General features: G+C 38.5%; 1 protein-coding gene and 1 long non-coding RNA gene across 2 annotated transcripts in view; one reads left to right on the top strand and one right to left on the bottom strand.

The window, feature by feature from the left end:
- Positions 1–943: 943 nt before the first annotated feature.
- Positions 944–23,314, bottom strand: LOC112647231 (uncharacterized). Its single transcript, XR_003128207.3, has 3 exons — positions 22,972–23,314; positions 21,763–21,866; positions 944–12,688 (listed from the first exon to the last, which is right to left on the bottom strand). It is a non-coding gene; the product is annotated as an uncharacterized LOC112647231 (long non-coding RNA).
- The window catches only part of MANBA (mannosidase beta), a 115,435-nt gene continuing 114,760 nt past the window's right edge, over positions 23,282–23,956 (top strand). The window contains exon 1 of the mRNA XM_025423089.3: positions 23,282–23,675. Coding sequence (XP_025278874.3) covers positions 23,481–23,675 — 195 coding nt within the window. The 5' untranslated portion in view covers positions 23,282–23,480. The remainder of the gene's footprint in view (positions 23,676–23,956) is intronic.

The following is a 23,956-nucleotide window of genomic DNA, read 5'->3' as shown; positions in this document are numbered from 1 at the left end:
TCTCTAAACTGCAAGTGAAATGCATGCCTTCCGAAGATGTTCTGACTTTGTTAATTCTGTAATTTAAGCATTTCATTGAGAAATATCAACCCAGCTATACAATTTTCCAATGAGTGAATTTTTTTCATTTCCTCTTTTACTTAAAAAACTACTCTTTAAAGGTAGACATCATACTGTTAAAGCTATTTTGGATTCAAATTACAAATGAGAAATTAGTAATCTTAAGGTAAGAAATACTGTTCTTTTGCTTTATTTTCAAAATAATTACTTCTGATTCTATACTCAAAATAATAGCTTTAGTAGGCCTATCTTTGAAAGCCAGCCGTGAATAAACAGTTTGTCAGCTTCTGAATTCCTAATTGACTTTCAAGTTGATTTTTTTTTTTTTTAGCCATAGACCACTTTTAAGTCATCTCTATGAATACTTAAACCATTGATTGTCATAATAATTACTAGATGTGTCCAGTCTCTGTATCTTTGATTTGATGCTTTCTACATTTCTTATGTCACTTAAGGGAATAAGCCATAAAGGCTTCTCCAGGTTTAAGAGAACAGTAAAGTACCTGGAAAACCAACATTTTTGAATGTATGGACACTGGACTTGAGATCATCTCCAATGAAACCTTCAAAAGAATCCAAGAATTTGCCCTTTCCCCCCATATATACATTACTAGTGCCATGTGTAGGGCTGGATGCATATTAAAAGATTAAAAATTGATTTTGGTTCTTAAATATATCTTTTAATGCATAAAGTCATTTTTAATACTGAGTTTCGATCTAAGAATTATAGTCCAGCTGACCTGTTAATAGTACATTATATTTTAACTAATTTTTCCTGGGCAAGTTTGCAATGTGATACTAGATTTTTTTTAAAAGCTTGTTAGTTTGCTTTCTTGTGTGGGTGTACTCACAATTTTTTAAAGTATGAACCACAGCTAACTAGTGGTCTCAGGGGTAGTGAAACACTCACTTTTATTTTTTAATGGCTTAGTTAAGATATGCTTCAGTTACTGATCATGCTGTGTTAGTGATTTTGGAGGTGACTCAAATTAGCCGTGTTTTGTGTTGGCATAACAAAACTGTTAAAATGATTGTTGATTACACTTTTAAGTGAATTTGTCTTTTATGAGGAAACCAGTACAAGTCACTAAATATTGTCTTAATAGTGACATCTGCATAACACTTGTAATAGCTAAGGTTAATTGAGCTTAAAGGAATTGTTACCATTAAAGTCTGTGTTTAAAGACACTTTGGTCTCAGTAATTCCAGCTAACATGAAATCCACACTTAATACTGTGTGTGAGTTCTATTTTGAACTTCTTAAAATAGTAGTTATAAAACAGTGGTCTATAAAGAAGACTGGTTCTCAAAGTGTGGTTCCAAGACTAGTTAATAATCCTTATCATTTGGGAAGTTCTTTAACATGGAAAATACCAAACCACACTCCAGGTCTACTGATAAACTTGAGAAACCCAGCAGTCTCCTTTTAAAAGCCATCTAAATGATTCTGAAGTCTGCTCCTAGATCTAATAGCCCACAGCAGCAGTTCTTGGGCCCAAAAGCTATTTGACACCTCTTGCTGTTTCATAGGAATAAGGGAACCTCCGTTGGATGCCCAAATAAAATTTATAGCACTTTGAATTACAAATAAGTTGTTTTACACATTTACTTAACTAATTTGATTGTCTAGCGAGGACCTTCAAATTTATAACAAGGACTTAACTGTGTATGTATAATTCAACCAATGGCCAAGTAGTATTTAAAGGGTTACCAGGTACAAAAGTCTGCTAAAGTGTTGGTTAGATAGCTAAGCAAGGATTTGAACACTGGTCTCATTCTTTGGCCTTAGAAAATTGTTTAGGTGGGTTTTTTGTGTTTTTTTTGTTTGTTTTTATAGTGAAAAGGTAAGTTTTCATAATGAGGGTGTTTGCAGTGTTCACTGGATTTAGCATATAATAAACATCTGAAAGTAGCTATTAAAGTTTTCAACACTCCCAAAGTAATACAAAAATTGTGATTTGGAAACAGGATTTAAGAATGACCACCTCTACACGCCCAACCCCCCAAAAATTTATGGAGGAACTTTGTAAAAGATCGGAAAGCCTAGGATAATCTTGTTTTCTTTAGGTCCCCAGTAATTAACACAATTTTGCATTCTTTCCTGCACTCTAGAACTATTTGGTCCTTTCTTGCCTCATTTTGAAGAATTTTTTTTTTTAAATGATTCTTAACTCTGGCTTGCTATTTCTAGTAATTGCTCTTTTAACGTGGAATTTTAGTTAAGGTTCCATTGTCCGTTAAATCATCCCAAATTGTACACTATTTCTGGATGAAACTCACGTTTCCCTGTACTGAAAATGGTTTTTTGAATAACTCATGTTCATTTTACATACTATTGTCTGAGCCTCTTAACCTCTATACCTTCCTTGTTGGTATATCAAAATTGAATAATGTCAAGTAAGACCAAACAATGGAGTTTCATGCCCTAATTGCTTAAGAATATGGTTAACCATTGTCCTCTGGCGTCCCAGCTATCTCGCCTAAACTGTGTAGCTTATTCTTTATCCACCTGCTACCTAAAGCTACCTTCAAAATGTCTAAAACCTACTGGGTTTCTGCACACAGATACACACACCCTGACCTCCTCTAACATCCATTGAGTTGGACTGGCCCAAAGCTAGGCATCAACCTTGACTTCTCACACTTGCACTTTCAGATTGAACAGCAATCCTTTAAGATCTGCTTTTAGTTTTTACTCAGAATCTTTAATCTTTATTCGCTGTTTTTACTGCTGCCACCATGGTATAAAGCTCCATCACCCTCTCGGATTACTGCTACAGCTTCCTCTGGTCCTCCTTGCTTTTAACTTTGCCGCAGTCTCCCACACACACCACTCAGGATAATCCTTTTAAGCCACATCAGATATGTCATCAATGCAAACCTGAATGTTTCCCATCTCATTCAGAGTAAAAGCTGAAATACTAAAGTGATTTGCAGGTTTTATTTTTATTTATTTTTTAATTTTTTAAAAAATTTTTTTAATTTTTTTTTTAATTTATGATAATCACACAGAGAGAGAGAGGCAGAGACACAGGCAGAGGGAGAAGCAGGCTCCATGCACCGGGAGCCTGACGTGGGACTCGATCCCCGGTCTCCAGGATCGCGCCCTGGGCTGAAGGCAGCGCTAAACTGCTGAGCCACCAGGGCTGCCCGATTTACAGGTTTTAATGACTTTTCCCACCACCTCTACTTCTCTAGTACACTTCCACTGCTCCCCAGGTCCCTCAGCTCAGCCACACAAGGCCTCTGGTGAGATTTGAACATGCAGACTTTTCTCTCACCTTAAGATATCTGCCCTTGGTTCCCTTTGACCTAGAATTATCTCAGAAGCCATATAGCTCCCTTTTCTCTCTAAGTATTCAAATGTCAAACCTATTAAAGTGGTTTTTCTCAACTCTGCATAAAATACCAACAACCCTGCCATTATGGAGTGCCATGGCATATTCAGTATTATCCACCTTGAATTTGATATTTGATCATGAGCTAAATGGCAGACTTTACCAAAAATATTCCTTGCTGTATGTTTAACTCCAAAAGTACAAAAAACAAACTATACAGTAGTACTCCCTTGACCACAGTCTAAAGTTACCCATGGTCAACTGTGGGTCAGAAGCAAATCATCCTGTTATATTGTCAAGAGGTCAGTGGTAGCATAAGTATGTCACATTTACCTCACTTCTCCCATCACAGACATTTCATCCTCTCCTATTACAAGAAGGGTGAGCACAGTGCAATAAGATTTTGAGAGAAAGCCCACATTCACATAACTTTTATTATGTTGTTACAACAGTATGTTGTTACAATTGTGATAGCTTATTTTTGTTAATTTTACTGTACCTAATTTATAAATTAAACTATCATAGGCATGTATGTATAGGAAAATACATAAAGGGTTCAGTACTTTAGCAGTTTGAGGCATCCACTGGAGGTCTTGGAATGTATCCTCCACAGATAAGGGGGACTGATGTAATGCATGGAACTTTCTTTATTCTCTGACTACTAATAAAAGTATAACAATATAAGCATACATAAAGTAGCATCACAGTAAATGGACAGTTTAGCTTCTCTTAGCATGGATGCTTATCCGGATAAACTCCTGTACAAAAGCAACTAAAAACCCTGGGGAAAACAATTTTTTTAAAAAAATGTGTCCGTAATCAAGAAAGGAGTACTCACAAGCCAAAAACAAATTGAAGCCAGAAGCCCAAAAAGAAAATATAACCAGAAACCAACTTTCACTTCAGAAACACTTGAGAAACCAAGTGAACTATAATTTTTGTGAAGCCCAGAATGCATCCAAAGAGTGGTGGCAAGTAAGAGAAGCCCCTCCCTAATACAATGGAGTCTGCATATCCTGAAACTTGGTGCTCTGTGGCAGGAGAATATTCGCTCAGAATCTGTAGTAATAGTTTGGCCTTTGTGAAGATTTGCAACCCTAAATCTTACTACATAAGTGGTCCCAGAAAACTCAAGCGAAAGATTTAATTTTTTTAGAAGATTTAATTTTTAAAATAGTTCCAAATCAGAGCAGCCAAGTATTGGCAGAAGCAAACAAATACTCTGCAGGAACTCAGTAATAGCTCACAGTTACATAGAAAAAAAGTATACAAAGGAACATGGCACCATGAATGGGAGCTGTGTGACTTGCAAAAATTTCAAATATATCAGGTCATCAAAAATTGGAAAGAAGTAAAACTATATATTCACAGATGACATGATACAGAAAATCCTAAAGAATCACTTAAAAATTATTAGAGCTAAAAATGGAATTCAGCATAATTGCAGGGTACAAAAATCGCAAGAATCAGTTCTATAACTAGCAATGAACATCGGAAATTTTATTTAAAAAAACAATTCCATTTACAATAACATCAAAAAATAGGAATAAATTTAACGAAGGAAGTGTAAAACTTTAACACTAAAAGTTACAAAACATTTCTGGAAGAAATTAAAGAAGTCCTAAATAAATGGAAAGACATCAAAGACATCTTGTGTTAATGGATTAGAAGAATTATTATTGTGAAGATGACAATGGTCCTCAGCATATTCAGTGCAATCCCTATCAAAATCCTGATAACTGTTTTTTCAGAAATGAAATATTTTAAAATTCATAGGGAATTGCAAAAGAACACAAAGAACCAAACAATCTTGAAAAAGAACAGTTTGAGAACTCATACTTCCTGTTTCAAAATTTACTGCAAAACTACAGTAATTAAGAATATGGTAATAGCACACAGATAAACATATAGACCAAGGAAATAGAACTGAGAATACAAAAATAAACCCATACACATCTGCAGTCAATTTATTTTCAACAAGGGTGCTAAGACCCTTCAATAGGGAAAGAATAGTCTCTTCAGCAATTAGTTTTAAGACAACTGGATATTCACATGCAAAAGAATGAATCTGGATCCTTATATGCAAAAATTAACTGAAAATGGATCAAAGTCCTAAATGTAAGATCTTCAACCATAAAACTCTTAGAAGGAGTGAATTTTCATGAGTCTGGATTTGGCAATAAATTCATAGAAATGATACCAAAAGCAAAAGCAATGAAAAGAAAAATAGGTAAGTTGGATGTGTCAAAATTATAAACTTCTGTATGTCCAAAAACACTATGAAAGTGAAAAGAACCTATAGAATGGAAGAAAATATTTGCAAATCATATATCTAATAAGCATCTAGTTTGCAGAATATATCAATCTTTAAAACTCAATAAAAAGACAAGTAACCCAATTTAAAAATGGGCAAAGGATTAAAATACCTCTCTAAAAAAGATCTACAAATGGCCAGCTGGCATTTGAAAAAGATGCTCAACACCATTGTTTATTAGAGAAATGCAAATCAAACCACAATAAGATACCACTTTGTATCCAATAGGATGGCTATAATTTTTTTTAATGGAAAATAAATGTTTGTGAGGACTCGGAGAAATTAGAACCATTTTACATTGCTGGTGGGAATGTAAGATGATGCAGACTTTATGGAAAGCAGGTTGGCATTTCCTTAAAAAGTTAAACACAGAATTACTACATGACCCAGCAATTCCATTCCTAGATACATACTCCAAATAATTGAAAACAGAAATTCAAACAAATGTTTGTACATGAATGTTCATAGCATTATTCACAATAGCCAAAGGTGGAAACAATGGATGAATGAAAACATTGTGGTATATTCGTATGATGGCATATTATTTTGCTATAAAAAGGAATGTAGTACTGATGCATACTACAATGTGGATGAACCTTGAAAACATACTAAGTGAAAGGTGCCAGACAGGAAAGGTCAAATTTTGACTTCCAAGGAAGATGGCAGAGTAGGAGGACCTAAGGTACCTCATGTACAATGGATAAAGCTAGGTAACAGCCACATCAGTGTAAGTAACCCACAAAATGACCCGAAGACTGGCAGAATCAAAGAGGGTAGGAAGGACAGAGACACAATTGGGAGCTAAATGGACCTACAGGAGGGAGGGATGCCATGGGCACAGAAAGAAGAGAAGAGCAGACCCACACCAGGCACCCCAGGCATGGAGGACCCACACTGGGGAGACGAATCCCCATAACATTTGGCCTTAAAACTCCAAAGGGCTGAATTTCACAAGTTCTTAAAATCAGCTAGACCTAAAGCTTGGAACTTAAAAAATTAGCAGGCCAGTGGGAAAGCTGAGAGGGCAGGAGGAAACTGAGGCTCAACCCTTCAAGAGTTGGCACAACAAACCATCTCGCAGAGATATATCATGGAAGCAGTCTGAAAAAGTATACAGGAGGGAGATTTGTTTACTAATCTCATAGCATGTGCTGGAGGGGCAGGGATCTTTGAGAGATTTCTCCAGGAACAAAGGAGCTGGAGGGCATCATTTCCCTCCACTCATCCTTTCCTCCCCACCATAAACACATAGGCCACCTGCAGGAACCAACATGTTGCCAACACTCTACTATCTACCTTTTGTCCACTCCAAATCTCTTCCCATATCAGTATACTGCAACTCTGGCAAACGCCTGGTGTGACTCAAGCCCAAGGCAGCCCCAGACGGGCCCACTAACAACAAAAAGACCAAACCCTGACCCAAACAGACAAAGAGAGCCATTACAGATAATTGGACTGAAGGCAAAAGCAGCTCAGCCACAATAACAGGGTGCATGCAACTTACATAGGAGACACCCCTGAAACACCAGGTTCTGAAAAACAGGGGATATTGCACTGCAGGGCACTATAGAACCTGTTCTTCATAACGCCACGACTTTCAAGAGCAGGAGACATAGCTGACTTTCCTAATACGTAGAAGCAGACACAGACAAAATGAGGAGACAAAGGAATATGTCCCAAATGAAAGAACAGGACAAAATCACAGCAAAAACCTAAATGGAGATAAGTAATAGGCCTGATGGAGAATATAACATAATGGTAATAAAGATACTCACTGAACTTGAGAAAAGAGTGAAGGACCTGAGGGAGACCCTTAACATAGGAAACATAGAGTATCAGAGATGGAGAATTCAATAAATGAAATTTAAAGACACTAGATATAAATAACTAAACTAGAGGAGGCAGAAGAATGGACTAGTGACCTGGAGGAAAGTGTAATGGAAAGCAATCAAGCTGAACATGAGAGAAAAAAGAAAAAAAAAGAGGGAACTTAGTAACACCATTAAGCCTAATAACATTCACATTATAGGATCCCAGAGGAGAAGAGAAAGAAAAAGGGGAAGAAAATTTATTTAAAGAAATAGTAGCTGAAAACTTCCTGAGTCAGGGGAAGGAAACAGGAATCCAGATCCAGACAGCCCCCCAACGAAATCAACCCAATGAGGTCCAAAACAGTAATAGTAAATTTAATGGCAAAATGTTATGATAGAATTTTATTTTTTAAAAGAATTAAAATATCAACAAGAGAAAAGAAAATAGTTATGTACAGGGGAAACCCTATAAGACTATCAGCTGATTTTCCAGCAGAATTTGCATAATAAGAGAATATTATGAAAAATTATATGCCAGCAAATTGGATAACCTAGAAGAAATGGATAAATTCCTAGAAACACATAACCTACCAAAACTGAAGCAGGAAGAAATAGAACATGTGAACAGACTAATAATCAGCAATGAAATTAAATCAGTAATCAAAAAACTTCCAACAAATCAAAGTACAGGACCAGATGGCTTCACAAGGGAATTCCACCAAACATTTTAAAAAGAGTTAAGATCTATTTTTTCTCAAACTACTCCAAAAAGAGGAAAGAAAGTAGCTGGATTCATTCTATGAGGTCAGCATCACCCTGATACCAAAACCAGATGAAGACACTACAAAAAGAGAACCAGAGGCCAATATCTTTGATAAACATAGGTGTAAAAATCATCAAGATATTAGCAAACCAAAGCCAATAATACATTAAAAAAAAATCATTCACCATCATCAAGTCGGATTTATTCCTGGGATGCAAGGGTGGTTCAATATTTGCAAATCAATCAATGTGATACATTTTATCAACAAAAGAAAAGATAAAAATCATATGATCATTTCAATAGATGCAGAAAAAGCATTTGACAAAGTACAACATCCATTCATGCTAAACACTCAACAAAGGTTTAAAGGGATTCATACTTCATCATAATAAAGGCCGTATATGCAACATCATCAAAGGCCCACAGCAAACATCATCTTCAATGATGAAAAACTGAAAGGTTTTCAACTAAGATCATGAACAATACAAGGATGTTCACTTTTACCACTTTCATTTAACATAGTGCTGGAAGTCATAGCCACAGCAATCAGAAAAGGAATAAAGTCATCCCAATTGAGAAGGAAGAAATAAAACTTCCACTCTTTGCAAATGACATAATACTATATATAGAAAATCCTAAAGACTATACCAAAAAACTACTAGAACTGATAAATGACCTTTCAGTAAGGTCATGGGATACAAAATCAATATACAGAAACCTGTTGCAGAAAGAGATACGAAGTAGCAGAAAGAGACATAACGAGAACAACCCCATTTAAAATTGCACAAAAATAATAAAGTACTTAGGAGGGCAGCCTGGGTGGCTCGGCAGTTTAGTGTCACCTTTGGCCCAGGACGTGATCCTGGAGACCCGGGATAGAGTCCTGCATCGGGCTCCCTGAGGGAGCCTGCTTCTCCCTCTGCCTATGTCTCTGCCTCTCTCTCTGTGTCTCTCATGAATAAATAAAGAAAATTAAAAAAAAAATAAAGTACGTAGGAATAAACTTAACAAAGGAAGTGAAAGACCTATACTCTAAAAACTATAAAACACTGATGAAAGAAAATGAAGACGACACAAATGGAAAGATATTCCATGCTCATGAATTGGAAGAACAAATACTATTGAAAGCAATCACCAGATGTAACGCAATTCCTATCAAAATACCAACAGCATTTTTCACAGAACTAGAACAAACAATCCTAAAATTCATATGGACCCACAAATAGTCAACATCAATAGTCACAATCTTGAAAAAAATGAATAAAATTGGAGATATCACAATTCCCAGTTTCAAGTTATATTACAAAGCTATAGTAATCAAAACAAGTATGGTGCTGGCACAAAAACAGACAAATAGATCACTAGAACAGAACAGAGAGCTCCAAAATAAACCCAGAATTACATGGTCAATTAATCTTTGATAAAGGGGGCAAGAATATGCAATAGAAAGGGACATCTCTTCAATAAATGGTGTTGGGAAAACTGGACAACTGCATGCAAAAGAATGACAATGGACCACCTTTCTTACACCATACACAAAAATAAGCTCAATATGGAATAAGGACCTAAATGTGAGACCTAAAATCATAAAAATCCTAGAAGAGAGCACAGCTAGTAATTTCTCTGACAACGGCTATAGCAACATTTTTCTAGATATGTCTCCTGAGGCAAGGGAAAAAAAGCAAAAAAATAGACTACTGGAACCTACATCAAAATTAAAAGCTTCTGAGGCACCTGGGTGGCTCAGTCAGTAAAGCAACCAACTCTTGTTTTTGGCTTGGGCCATAATTTCATGGGTCATGGGATCAAGCCCTACACCAGGCTCCACACTGAGCAGAATCTGCTTGGGATTCTCTCTCCTCTCCCTCTGTCTCTCTCTCTCAAATAAATAAATCAAAAAAGAAAACAAAAGTCTTCTACACAGTGAAGGAAACAATCAACAAAACTAAAAGACAACTTACTGAATGGGAGAAGATACTTGCAAATTACATTTCCAATAAAGGGTTAGTATCCAAAATATATAAAGAGCTGATACAACTCAACACCAAAAGAACCCAAATAATTGAATTAAAACATGAGCAGAAAATACAAACAGACATTTATCCAAAGAAGACATATATATACATGGCCAAAAGACATATGGAAAGATGCTTAACATTACTAATCATCAAGAAAGTGCAAAGCAACACTACAATGAGATATCACTTCATACCTGTCAGAATGGCAAAAATCAAAAACAAAGAAACAATTGTTGGCAAGGATGTGGGAAAAATGAAACTCTGTGCATGGCTGATAGGAATGCAAACTGTACAACCACTGTGGAAGACAGTATAGAGGTTCCACAAAAAATTAAAAGTAGAATTGCCATTTGATCCAGTAATTCCATTACTGGGTATTTACCCAAAGAATACGAAAACACTAATTTGAAAAGATATATATGCACCTTTATGTTTACTGCAACATTATTTACAATAGCCAAATTACAGAAGCAGCCTACGTGTCCATCAACTGATGAATGGATAAAGAAGTGGTGTATATTGAATAGAATGTTACTGATCAATAAAAAAAGAATGAAATCTTACCATTTACAACAACATGGTTGGATCTAAAGAGTATAATGCTAGGTGAAATAAGTCAGTCAGAGAAAGACCAATACCATATGATTTCACTCATATTTGGAATTTAAGAAACCAAAAAGCAATAACCATGAAGAGACAAACCAAAAAACAGACTCTTAACTATGAAGAGCAAATTGATGATTACCAGAGGGTAGGTGGGTGGGGGAATGAGTGAAATAGGTGAAGGGTATTAAAAATACACTTATCATGATGAGCACTGAGTACAGAATTGTTGGATCACTAATATTGTACACCCGGAACTAATTTAATACTACATTAACTATGCTAGAATTAAAAAAAAAATTTTAAATAAACATTTCGGAAAAGAAACAAACAAATCACATATTGCATTATCCCATTTATATGAATATAATATAATTCAGAATAGTTAAATCTATAGAGACAAAAAGACTGATGTAGGCCAGGGATGTGGGTGTAGTGGTGGAGATTGGGGAGTAGCTGCTTAATGGATATGACGTCTTCCTTTTGAGTGATAAAAATAAATTGGAACTAGATAGAGGTGATGGATGCACAACATTGTAAACGTTCTAAATGCTGCTGAATTATACATTTTGAGTTGGTTTATTTTCTATTATGTGAATTTTACCTCAAGTGTGTGTATATATATATATAATAAAGAATGGTAGCCAATACTTCTGTAATACTTTTTTGATGCCAACTATTCTGAATTCTTCATATATATTAATTCTTATTTCTCATAGCAAACATACTTATATATTTACATTATCAACAAATACATGCTTACTTACAAACTAACATATTTATATTATTATCCCTGCTTATATAGATGAGGAAGCTAAGTGACAAAGAGGCTAAATGATTTACCCAAGGTTACTCAGGTAACAGAAGCTGGGACTTAGGTCCAGGTGATCAATTTCCAGAGTCTTATCTCTCAACGATTATGCCAGAAATGAAAGAAGTTTGAAATATAAAGAGCAAGAGATTATAAAAATTAAAACAAGATGAAATCAGAGAGGAAGACAAATCAGAATAGATTCTTAATCATAGGAAACAAACTGAGGGTTGCTGGAGGAACGTGGGGATGGGGTAACTGGTTGGTGGACATTAAGGAGGGCACATGAGGGACACCTGGGTGGCTTAGCGGTAGAGCACATGCCTTTGGCTCAGGGTGTGATCCTGCGGTCCCAGGATCAAGTACTGCATCGGGCTCCCCGCAAGGAGACTGCATCTCTCTCTGCCTCTGTCTCTGCCTCTTTCTGTCTATCAAAATAAATAAAATCTTAAAAAAAAAAAAAAAGACAAAAAGGAGGGCATGTGATGTAATGAGAAGTGAGTATTATATAAGACTGATGAATCACTGAACTCTACCTCTGAAACTAATAATACACTATAAATTAACTAAAAGAATTTAAATTAAAAAATTAACAAATAAAATGAACATAACATTAAACTTTCTCAGTAGAGGGTATTGGAGGGATATTGCAGGAAAAAAAGGCTCTCCAGCAGTTCCTGGTGTGAAGTGGTAGTTGGCTGGTATGGGCCTGAAGACATTCAGTAAATTCCACATGCATACAACACATTTCATATATCACTTTGCAGCCTTGGCCAGGTGATCATCTTTTTGCAATCCCCTTGATATGGAAACCAACGTTCCTGTATGGCCTACACACAGCCTCTCGTGTCCTGGAGCATCGTACACCAGAACTTACTTCTACAAGCCTCTGTACAGCATATGCGCTTCCCACCTGTAGTCCAGGGGTCCACATAGAACTGCCACTCCTTCAGCAAGTAAACTAGATTACCTGCAAAGAAACAATAAGTAGATCGACTTGAGCAAAAATGAAAGATTTCTCAATAAATCTTGGAAACAGAAGATAGTGGAATATTATCTTCAATGCACTGAGGAAAAATAGTTACCACCGTAGAATATTATAACAAGAAAAAGATCTTTCAAGGATAAAAATGAATAACATGGATAAATGTGAGGAACGTTACATTGAACAGGAACCTGGCTAACTGTGGGACTGATTGGTTAGACCTGGGTCCTGGGGATGCTAAGGCCCATGTGGGTTGCCATGCTGGGTTGTTTTGAGTCTATTGGGTTATGGACACTATAATTTCCCATTGACAGTTAACACTGGGCATGGATAAGAGATATTCCACTGACTCCCCAAGGTTCCAAACATAATCATCCCGGCATTCATTAAGCTGTAGCAACTCTAGCTTCACATGGTAATCAGAATTCATTACCCTAGCCAGTACATTAACTCTGTTTTTTTTACCTGTTTGTCCAATAGTATGAGGAACACAAAGTGACTCCAAAATATTAGTCGCAACTTCCAATTGGGTGGAACATTGTACCTGCCCCACCCCTGGAACCAAGACTTCTGACCTAACACAGGCAACACAAATTCCGTTAGTGAGTCACTGATAATGATGAAAGGAGAGGCAAAAGCTACTTCTACGTCTTGGTTCTTATACCTGAGTATTCTAGTTCTGGGGGACACAATCCCATATATCGGCCAGAGATCAGTATACATACTGCATCCTGAAGGAAATAGCCCCAACCTCACAAGATGCTGTCCTCTAGCTGACACCTATGCTAAAATTTCTATTTTGCTGTTTTTGTTTTATAAATTTATTTTTTATTGGTGTTCAATTCGCCAACATATAGAACACCCAGTGCTCATCCCGTCAAGTGCCCACCTCAGTGCCCGCCACCCAGTCACCCCCACCCCCCGCCCACCTCCCCTTCCACCACCCCTAGTTCGTTTCCCAGAGTTAGGAGTCTTTATGTTCTGTCTCCCTTTCTGATATTTCCCACTCATTGTTTGTTTTGTTTTGTTTTGGATGGCTGCTCCTGGGTAATAGGGTACTTGGTAAAATCAGTGATTCTTAAGTTCATGAGCCCATCTTCACATTTCCTTTGACACCGAGTGGGTCTGTTTTCTAAGGCAATGTTGTAGTAATATGTTAAGAGAATGAATTCTATAACTCTGGGATGGTCCTAATGGAAACACTGCAGTCAGGAAAGGCAGAGCATTTTCAGAATATGTATTAATTCCAGTAAATCAATTTGATGGCCCCACCAAGGAGGAAGGGGTCCAGTGTAATCAGTCTGCCAACAGGTGGCTGGCTGGTACCATTATCTAGAACTCAGCATCTGTCTCTGCTGCTGGCTGGCTTGGCAACCAGCAAAGGCAGCAAGTAAGATCATCCTTGGTGAGAGAAATCCCATGTTGTTGGAGCCATGCTTGGCTTTCATCTTGGCTACTATTGTCACTTTCTTCAAGTGCTCAATGTCAAGTACTGGAACGGTGCACAGAGAGGCTGGTTAAAATCCATAGGACTGGGCTTTCTGTGTACTTGATTGTCAAGACCCTCCTCTGTGATACATGTTCTCTTGTGAGCATTAATGTGAGACACGACAAAACTGCATGTGTTGTGTCCACTCCTACAATGTCCATCCACATATTATCTACCCAGGCCTCCATGTCACCCATCTTCCACTCTCATTTCTTTTAAGTCCCCTCTTTTTAAAAAAGATCAAAAGATATATTTATTTGAGAGAGAGAGAGAGAGAGAACGCACACAAGAGAGAGCACAAGCAAGGGGAGGGGCAGAGAGAGAGGGAGAGAAGCAGACTCACCACTGAGCACACAGCCAGACATGGGGCTCAATATCATGACCCAGGGATCATGACAGGAGCTAAAATCAGGAGTCAGACACTCAACCAACTGAGCCACACAGGCACTCCTCTTTTAAGGTCCCTTTAAGGCCCCAACCAAATAAGACTTTTGGCTCTGCTCAGATGTTCGATATATAACTGTAGCTCAGGCTACCTCTCCTTTCACATAAAGTGAAAAATCAAACATAGGTCTCACAACTCGGTATAATAAGATTTCCTTTTACCAATGTCATGCAGGGCCATTCTTGAATAGTGCTGTAATGTGGTTGGCGGCTATCCTTTTATGGGTAGTTCCAATATTGGAACCACCTACATGTGAATCAGACTTCTGTCAATTGGTCATAAGGAACTCCCCAGGAGGTCATCAGTGCAGCAGAGATAAGTGACATGAAAGACTAGACCATCTATTCATACTTGAGTTCTCTGGGCTTTGCTTGAGTCTGAATATATCACTTTCTACATACAATGGGACATTTCTGCCTCTACCCAGCTTTATGATTTGGTTGATTTGATAAACCGCAGTTCAGGCTGCATGGTCCTCTAATGTACCATGGTGAGATGTTTGATCTTTGCTAAGATCCAGTAGCATCCTGGGACCTATTTTTCAGAATAGTTTTTTATGGTGAAGTACACAGCTTTGTTCCAGAATATAAGGACACCTGGCTGGCTCAGTGGTTGAGCGCCTGCCTTCGGCCCAGGGCGTGATTCTGGAGTTCCAGGATGGAGTCCCACATCAGGCTCCCTGCATGGAGCCTGCTTCTCCCTCTGCCTGTGTCTCTGCCTCTGTGTGTGTGTGTCTCTCATGAATAAATAAATAAAATATTTGGAAAAAAAAAAAAAAAAAGGATATACACCATGACTCTTCAATTGGAGCTTGCTCCAAACTCATTTTCCTCCATGGAGAAATCTCCAGCACTATCAGATCTGTTGGATCACATGATGTAAGTATAATTTTTCAGGCCCAACCAAAGGCAATTACAAAGGCTTTACCTGACAGGCCTTCTGGGAAAAAGCCATCCCCTCATACCAGATTTAGCATACAGCCAAAGTATTACAATCTCTAAAGGGAATTGCAGTGAAGGACTGATGTTCATGCTCTTCACATATTTACATCTATCGCCCCAGTAACTTCATTCCTAGGTCTCTTTATCTGAGGTCTTGGGCAAAGGTCTTGTTCAGCTGACTCTGCTGATATCTCCTTATTGGTCAGGACAAGTGAGAAACCTTAAACACATTTATCCTTACTTAGACTCAGTACCCAGCAATTTTCTACTCCTAGCCCTTCCTCTCTCCACCCACCACTGCCCCTGTCCATAAAGCAACCAGAGCCTCAGCAGTGAGATAACCCACGTATCTCTGCTGATCCACCTGACCTTCAACTGGTATGCCATTTCATGGAGGAAATGATGCAGGGAGAATTGGCATCTTCTCTATTTTAGTCTTTTTTTTTTTTTTTAAAGATTTATTTATTTATTTATGATAGACAGAGAGATTGAGAGAGAGGCAGAGACACAGGCAGAGGGAGAATCAGGCTCCCTGCTGGAAGCCCGACGCGGAACTCGATCCTGGGACTCGATCCTGGGACTCCAGGATCGCGCCCTGGGCCAAAGGTGGGGGCCAAACCGCTGAGCCACCCAGGGATCCCCTAGTCTTTTGTTTATACTATCACAAGTAAGTGATTAAAAGCTTCATTGTTACTTTCATTTTGGCTTCTCGTTGCTTTGATTGGTTGTTCCAACACCTGGCAGCTCAGTTCTCTCTCCCAATTCAACTGAGTTCCTGATAGGGTAATGTTCAATTTTGTTTGCCTTCTTCAATACTGTCTTAGTTATTCTGGGCCTTTTGCCTCTTTCTATAAACTTTAGATTCGGTTTGTCAAAATCCACAAAATAACTAGCTGGGATTTTAATTGGGATTCCAATGAATCTATAGATCATGTTGGGAAGAATTGACTTCTTGACAACATTGAGTCTTCCTATCTGTGAATGTAGAGCATCTCTTCATTTATTTCATTCTTCCTTGATTGCTTTCATCAGAGTTTTGTAGGTTTCCATATAGATCTTATACATTTTTGCTAATTTATATTGGATGTTTCATTTTTGTAGTGCTAATATAGTGTTGTGTTTTTTATTTAAATTCCAGTTGTTCATTGGTGATATATAGGAAAATAACAGGCTTTTTTATATTAATCTTGTATCCTGCAACCTTGCTATAAGTTGTATATTAGTCCCAGAGGTTTTTGTAGTCGTTCTTTCAGATTTTCTACATAGATAATCATATCTTCCTTCACAATTTATACACTATTTACTTCCTTTTCTTTACTGCATTAGCTAAGACTATGATGCTGAAAGGGAGTGAGTGGTAACAGGGGATATTCATGCCTTATTCTTGATCTTAGCAAAAAAGATTCTAGTTTCTCATCAGAAAATATAATGTTAGATGTAGTTTTTTTGTAGTGTTCCTTATCAAGTGGAAGAAGTTCCCCTCTCTTCCTAGTGTGCAGGGAATTTTTTTTTTTTATCATGAATGGGTATTGGGTTTTGTCAAATGTTTTTCTGTATTTATTTATATAATCATGTAATATTTATTTTTTAGTTTGTTGTTGTGATGGATCACATTAATTTTTGAATATTGAATCAGCCTTGCATACCCAGTATAAATCTCACTTGGCATGGTGTACAATTCTTTTTATATGTTGTTGGATTCAATTTGCAATTTTTTTTGTTAGGGATTATTCCATTTAAGCTCATCAGAGATACTGATATGAAGGTTTTTTTTTTTCTCATACTATCTTTGTCTGGATTTGGTATTAGGGCAATGCTGGACTCACAAGGTGAGTTAAGGAATATTCCCTCTGTTTTTACCTCCTGGAAAATATTATAGAGAACTGATGTAATTTCTTCCTTAAATGTTTGGTAGAATTCATCAGATAATCTATCTGGGCCTGATGTCTTCTATTACTGAAATGTATTAATTTAATTCCTTAAATAGATAATGGTTTATTCAGATTGTACCCTACTCCTGCATGAGTTTTGGCACATTTTGTCTTTCAAGGAATTTGTCTCTTTCATCTAGGTTATTGCATTTGTGGTCTGGAGTTAATCCTTTATTATCCTTTTAATGTTCATGGGATCTATAGTGATATCATTTCTTCATTTCTGATATTAGTAATTTCTGTCTTCTGTCTTATTTTTTTCTTAGCCTGGCAAGGGTCTTATTGATTTTTTTTGAAGATTTAATTATTATTATTATTATTATTATTATTATTATTTTTAAAGATTTTATTTATTTATTCATGAAAGACACACAGAGAGAGAGAGCATGCGAGAGAGAGGCAGAGACACAAGCAGAGGGAGAAGCAGGCTCCATGCAAGGAGCCTGATGTGGGACTCGATCCTGGGGCTCCAGGATCACATCCTAGGCCTAAGGGAGGCGCTAAGCCACTGAGCCACCCAGGGATTCCCTGAAGATTTAATTATTTTAGAGGGAGAGAGAGAGAGAGAAAGAGAGAGAGAGATGCAAATGGAGAGGGAGAGAAAGTGCCAAGCAGACTCCATGCTAAGCATGGAGCCTGACACAGGGCTCAATCCTATGACCTTGAGATCATGACCTGAGCCTAAACCAAGAGTAATTTTCAACTGACTGAACCACCAGGGCTTATTGATTTTATGGATCTTTTAAAAGAAACAGACTTTGGTTTTGTTTATTTCCTTTATTGATTTGCTATTTTCAATCTCATTGATCTCTCCTCTAATTTTTATTATTTCTTTACTTCTGCTTACTTTGGATTTAATTTGCACTTTTTCTAGCTTTCTATTGTGGAGGTTTACATCATTGATTTTAGATCTTTTCTCTGGAATACAGGAATGTACACACTTTTTTTCACTGCATCTCACAAACTTTGAGTTGTATTTTCATTTTAATTTAGCTCAAAATATTTTTAAATTTCTCTTGAGTATTCGGGAATCCCCGGGTGGCTCAGCGGTTTAGCGCCTGCCTTCAGCCTAGGGTGTGATCCTGGAGTCCTGGGATCGAGTCCCACATCAGGCATCTCTTTCCCTGCCTCTCTTTCTCTGTGTGTGTGTGTGTGTGTCTTTCATGAATAAATAAATAAAATCTTAAGAAAAAATTTGTCTTGAGTATTCATCTCTGATCTATGTGTTTTAAGAAGTATTTTGTTTAGGGAACCCTGGGTGGCGCAGCGGTTTAGCGCCTGCCTTTGGCCCGGGGCGCAATCCTGGAGACCCGGGATCGAATCCCACGTCGGGCTCCCAGTGCATGGAGCCTGCTTCTCCCTCTGCCTGTGTCTCTGCCTCTCTCTCTCTCTCTGTGTGACTATCATAAATAAATAAAAATTTAAAAAAAAATTAAAAAAAGAAGTATTTTGTTTAAACTCCCAGTATTTTGAGATTTTTCCAGTTATCTCTCTGTTATTGATTTCTACATTAATTCAATTGGTCTGAGAGTATACATTGTATGATGTCTATTATTTTAAATTTGTTAAAGTGTGTTATATGATTCAGAATGTGGTTTGTCCTGGAATGTTCCATGTGAACTTGAGTAGAATGTGAATCTGTTGTTTAAAAAAAAAAGTGGTCTAAACATGTCAATTATACCCAGTTGAATGATAGTGTTGTTGAGTTCAAGTATGCTCTTACTGATTTTCTGCTGATACTGATAGATGGGTGTTGAAATCTCCAACTACATTTGTGGATACATTTTTTTCTCCTCCAGTTCTACTAGTTTGTGACTCACATATTTGGTCTTCTGTTGCTCTGTTGTTAAGCACATACACATTAAGGATTGTTATGTTTTCTTGAAGAATCAATTCCTTTGACGTTATTTACTTCCCTTCTTTATCCTGATTATTTTCTCTGCTCTGAAGTCCGCTCACTATGAAATTAATATAGCTATTCCAGCATTCTTCTGATTAGTATTAGCATAGCATGTGTTTCTCCATTCCTTTAATGTACATCTGTCTTTATATTTAATATAGGTGACTGTAGGCTGCATATGCTTGAGTTTATTGCTAAACTCTGATAATCTCATCTTTTAATTAGTATATTTAAACTACTGGCATTTAAAGTGATTATTGATATAATGGGATTAATAACTACCATGTTTGTTACTGTTTTTTATTTGTTGTTCTTGTTCTTTGGTTCTGTATTTGTCTTCCATTCTTTCCCTGACTTTTGTGGTTTTAACGAGCATTTTATATGATTCCATTTTCTTTCTAGCATATGAATTATTATTTTTTAACTTTTTTTTAGTGGTTAACCAAGAGTTTGCTATATACCTTTTACAACTCCACTGTCAAAGTCCACATTCAAAACATTATACTGCTTCAAGTGCTTTATAATAAAATATTCCTAGTTCCTCCCCCCTAGTACCTTGTGTCATTACCGTCAATCATTTTACTTATATATAAGCTAAAATCACCAAATACATTGTCACTGTTATTATTTTGACCAAATTATTATTTGTTAGATCAATTAAGAATAAGAAAAATAAAAGTTGTGATTTTGTCTTTACTTATTTCTTCTCTAATGCTCTTCTTTTTCTTTATGTAGATCTAAGTTTTGGCACCTATATCATTTGCTTTCTCTCTGATGAGCTTTTTACATCTCTTGTAAGGCGTATATTTGACAATATAGTCCCTCATTTTCTGTTTGTCTAAGAAAATATTTTTTCTTCACTTCTGAAGGATAATTTAGCAGGGTACAGAATTCTAGTTTGGTGAGTTTTTTTTTTCTTTCCTTCAACACTATACATTTCACTCTACCATCTTCTTGCTTGCATGGTGTTTGAAGAGAAATTGGATGTAAGTTTATTTTTATTCCTATATAGGTAGGGTGGGTTTTTTTCCTCTTGCTTCTTTCAAGATTTTTTCTTTATCTTTGGTTTTCTAAAGTTTGAAAGTGATATGCCTAGTTGCATTTTGGGGGGTTTTTGTGGTTGTTGTTTCGTTATTTATTCTGATTGGAGTTCTCTGAGTTTCCTCAATCTGTAATTTGTCCTCTGATATTAATTTGGGGGAGATTCTCAGTTATTATTGTTTCAAATATTGCTTCTGTTCCTTTCTCTTTTTCTTCTCCTTCTGATATTCATATTGTTTGTTCCACCTTTTTAAGTTTTCCCACGGTCCTTTACTATTCTATTCCATTTTCCTCCAGTCTGTTTTCTTCACTTTTTGATTTGGGAAGTTTCTGTTGACATATCCTCAAGTTCAGAGATTTTTCTCTACTTCTATGTCCAGTTAATTAATGATCCTATTAAACACATTATTTATTTTTCTCCATGTTTTTGATTTCTAGTATTTCTGAATCTTCCTTAGAATTTCTTTCTTAGACTCTCTCTGTGCTTACATTCTCCATTTGGTCTATCATGCTATTTATCCCATTAAAACCCTTAGCATATTAATCATACTTAGATAATCCTACATTCCTGCCATATCTGAGTCTGGTCCTAGTACTTTCTCTTCCTATTTAAATTGTGTTTTTCGCACTGTAATTTTTTGTTGAAAGCCATACATGGTGTGCTGGGTGAAAGGAACTGTGGTAAATAAGACTTTAGTAATATGATGGGAGGATGTGAGAAGAGGAGAAGCTTTCTTTTTCTTTTTCTAAAGATTCTATTTATTTATTTTAGAGGTAGAGGAGGAGAGTTTAACTGTCTAGGGAGATACTTCTGGCCTATTGTCTCTAGCTTTGGGAATTAAGCAGACATTCTAAGTCATTTTTCTTTCCCTCATTATAATTTATGTAATTATCTCATGGGATTAGAACATCCTTGGCCTTCTTATACCTTGGTGTTCTAATGATTTTACCAACTTCATATATTTAGAGCTGATGGAAGCATTGTCACATGGGCCAAAAAGCCATCATTGGTCTTCTGTAGCAGGATGCTGACCCTGCACACCATTTAACTTCTAGAAGACTTATTTTTATTTTTAAACCAGGAAACCATCATTTGATCTAAACAATTTGAATTCTGGAAAGAATCAAATGAGTGATCAAAATAGAATCCATTTATACAGTGTAAGGACTTGTGACTATTTTTAAAATTGTGTTTCATGTTGTGACTTTAAATTACTTAAGTTGAGAATTTTTTGGCTAAAAATAAGATTTATTCTTCCTGGAGAATGGACAAAAAATTATCCTATAACAAAATGAAAATGCATCATGTTACCTGTGCCAGTCCAAACTTTAGGCAGAATAGTTATTAGGGGTTTGGTTTTCTCAAAGCAGTTCTATCTCAAGGTGAAGCAATCCAAGTCACGCCATGTTTGCTGTCTGGAATGGAAGGAGAAATGATAAGTGTGTATTCTTATTTTTTTCTTAAAATATATTTTTAAAACTCTTTCTTAATAGAACAACAGAACATATCCAAATACATTTGCTGGGATCAATTTTCCTTTGAGTTGGCTTAATGGAATCTCTGAGATTTATGGAAAAAATTGCTTTGCCATGTCTTGCCATCATGTCTTGTCATTAGTTTTGAACAGACCAGGGCTGACTATATAATGTACTGAATTATGGCATATTATTTGAATTGAGAGCTTTGCTCCTATCAAAAGTAAGAATGCTGCTGAAGTGAGGAAGGCTTTGAGCCAGCCAGAGCCTTTTCACTTGGGTATCAATAGGCTCTACTACAAGAAGACTAAGCCAGAATGGAGAATTTTGGTCCTGTCTGCCAGCGTATTGATAGGCAAGTCACCTGACCCTTTGGACTCTGTTCCCCCAGCTGTAAAGCCAGAGGCTTGAACAGGATAATCCATAATGCCCCTAAAGCCGAGATGCTAGGCTTGTGAAAAATAAAGACTCTGAAAAAGTAAAATACCATCCTTTGTCTACAGATTTGAGCAATTCCAGGGGCAGTATAAATAGCCAAAACAAAGTTCAGATTTGATACGGGGAGAACTCTTCAAAGACTTCCTCCTAAATATGGAAATAAGGGAGATAACATCAGCACGGGAATAAATCTATTTTATGCTATGTGAAATTCCATGTCAACTTCCTAAGATCACTGTTACATCCTATTGCAAAATGGTCTTAAGTAGACCACGTGATGATGAAAGCCTGCGCTATTCCTTGGGTAACCCTGCGTGGTTAGCCTTACACGGTCCCTCATTTTAGGCTTACAACAACGTGAGAAAAGCGCACCGTCTACATTTTCGAGTTCAGGAAACTTTCCAGTTCGAGTCTCACAGTCAGCGACCAACAGAGGATTTTAAATTCTCCTGCGCATTTAGTGCAACGTTCTGGAACCTCCAGAAGCCTCTTCCCTAAGGCTTTTTAAAACAGTGTTAAACGGAGTCCACTAACATTAACTAACGTGCTGTTTTTCTCTGGGCCAGGCCCTAGGCGTGCAACCTAGGGGGTCCTCTCGGAGACCCACCTGTGGAGCTCGGGAGGTGAGCGTTAGCGCCGCCGGGCGCGTCCGCAGCCCCCGCAGGGCGGATGAGGGTCTGCGGGCACCCGGGGGAAGGGAGATGGCGAGCGGCTTGGTGCTTCGGTTCCTCCAAGCAGTGAGGAGCCTGTCTCTTGCTGCGTCCCATCATCCTGTCTGTCCTTGAGCTTCCCCAGGCTTTGAGCGCCACTTTGTGCCCAGGGCTCTGCGTCCCAACTACCGCGCACAGTCCTCGGCCCCCGCCCCCGCCCCCGCCCGGTTCAGGCACCAGGGAAGCAGGAAGACGCGCGGAGAAGCGCGGGGACTGCAGACGCCCGGGCAGGACCCGGGCAGGGCAGGACCACGCTGGGCCCACCCCCTGCAGCTCCGCGCTCCCCGCCGGGGGCCGGGCCGGGGCGGGGCCCCGCCGCTCAGCTGACCTGGGGGCGGGGCCCGCGCGGGGAGCCCCGGAGCCGCCGCCCCTTCCCCGCGCGCGGGCAGCCGCGGCCGCTGTCGCGATGCGCTTCGGGCCGCTGCTCCTGCTCCTGCTCCTGCTCCTGCTCCCGCTGTGCGGCGCGGGCTCCCCCGCCTTGTCGCGCAGCCTCAGCTTGCGGGGAGGCTGGAGGATCCGCAGCGGGAACGGCTCGCTGGAGCTGCCGGGGGAGGTCCCCGGGTGCGTGCACAGCGCCCTGCGCCGGCGGGGCTTCATCCAGGTACTGTGTGCGGCCGCCCCGCCCCGACTCGCCCCTGCGCGCCCCTGGCGGTGACAGCGCCCCGCGGGCCCTGGCCGCGCTGCAGCCGGAGGCCGGGCTCCTGGCTTTGGCCCGGTCCCTGCCCTGGCGTCCTGCGGTCTGGCCCGGGGCCGTGCCGAGGCAGCGCAGCTGCAGTGGGCGGAGAGCACCCCGGGGTCCGCGCCTTGGGGGGGGGGGGGGCGGGGGCGGCCGACGCAGGCTGGGACTTGAGCAGTTCTGGAAAGCGGAACTTCAGAGCGGCG

Source organism: Canis lupus, chromosome 32 (genome assembly GCF_003254725.2).
Source record: "Canis lupus dingo isolate Sandy chromosome 32, ASM325472v2, whole genome shotgun sequence".
Classification (NCBI taxonomy): Eukaryota; Metazoa; Chordata; class Mammalia; order Carnivora; family Canidae; genus Canis; species Canis lupus.
The sequence above is the reverse complement of the archived record's forward strand: the minus strand, read 5'-3'. Positions and strand labels throughout refer to the sequence as shown.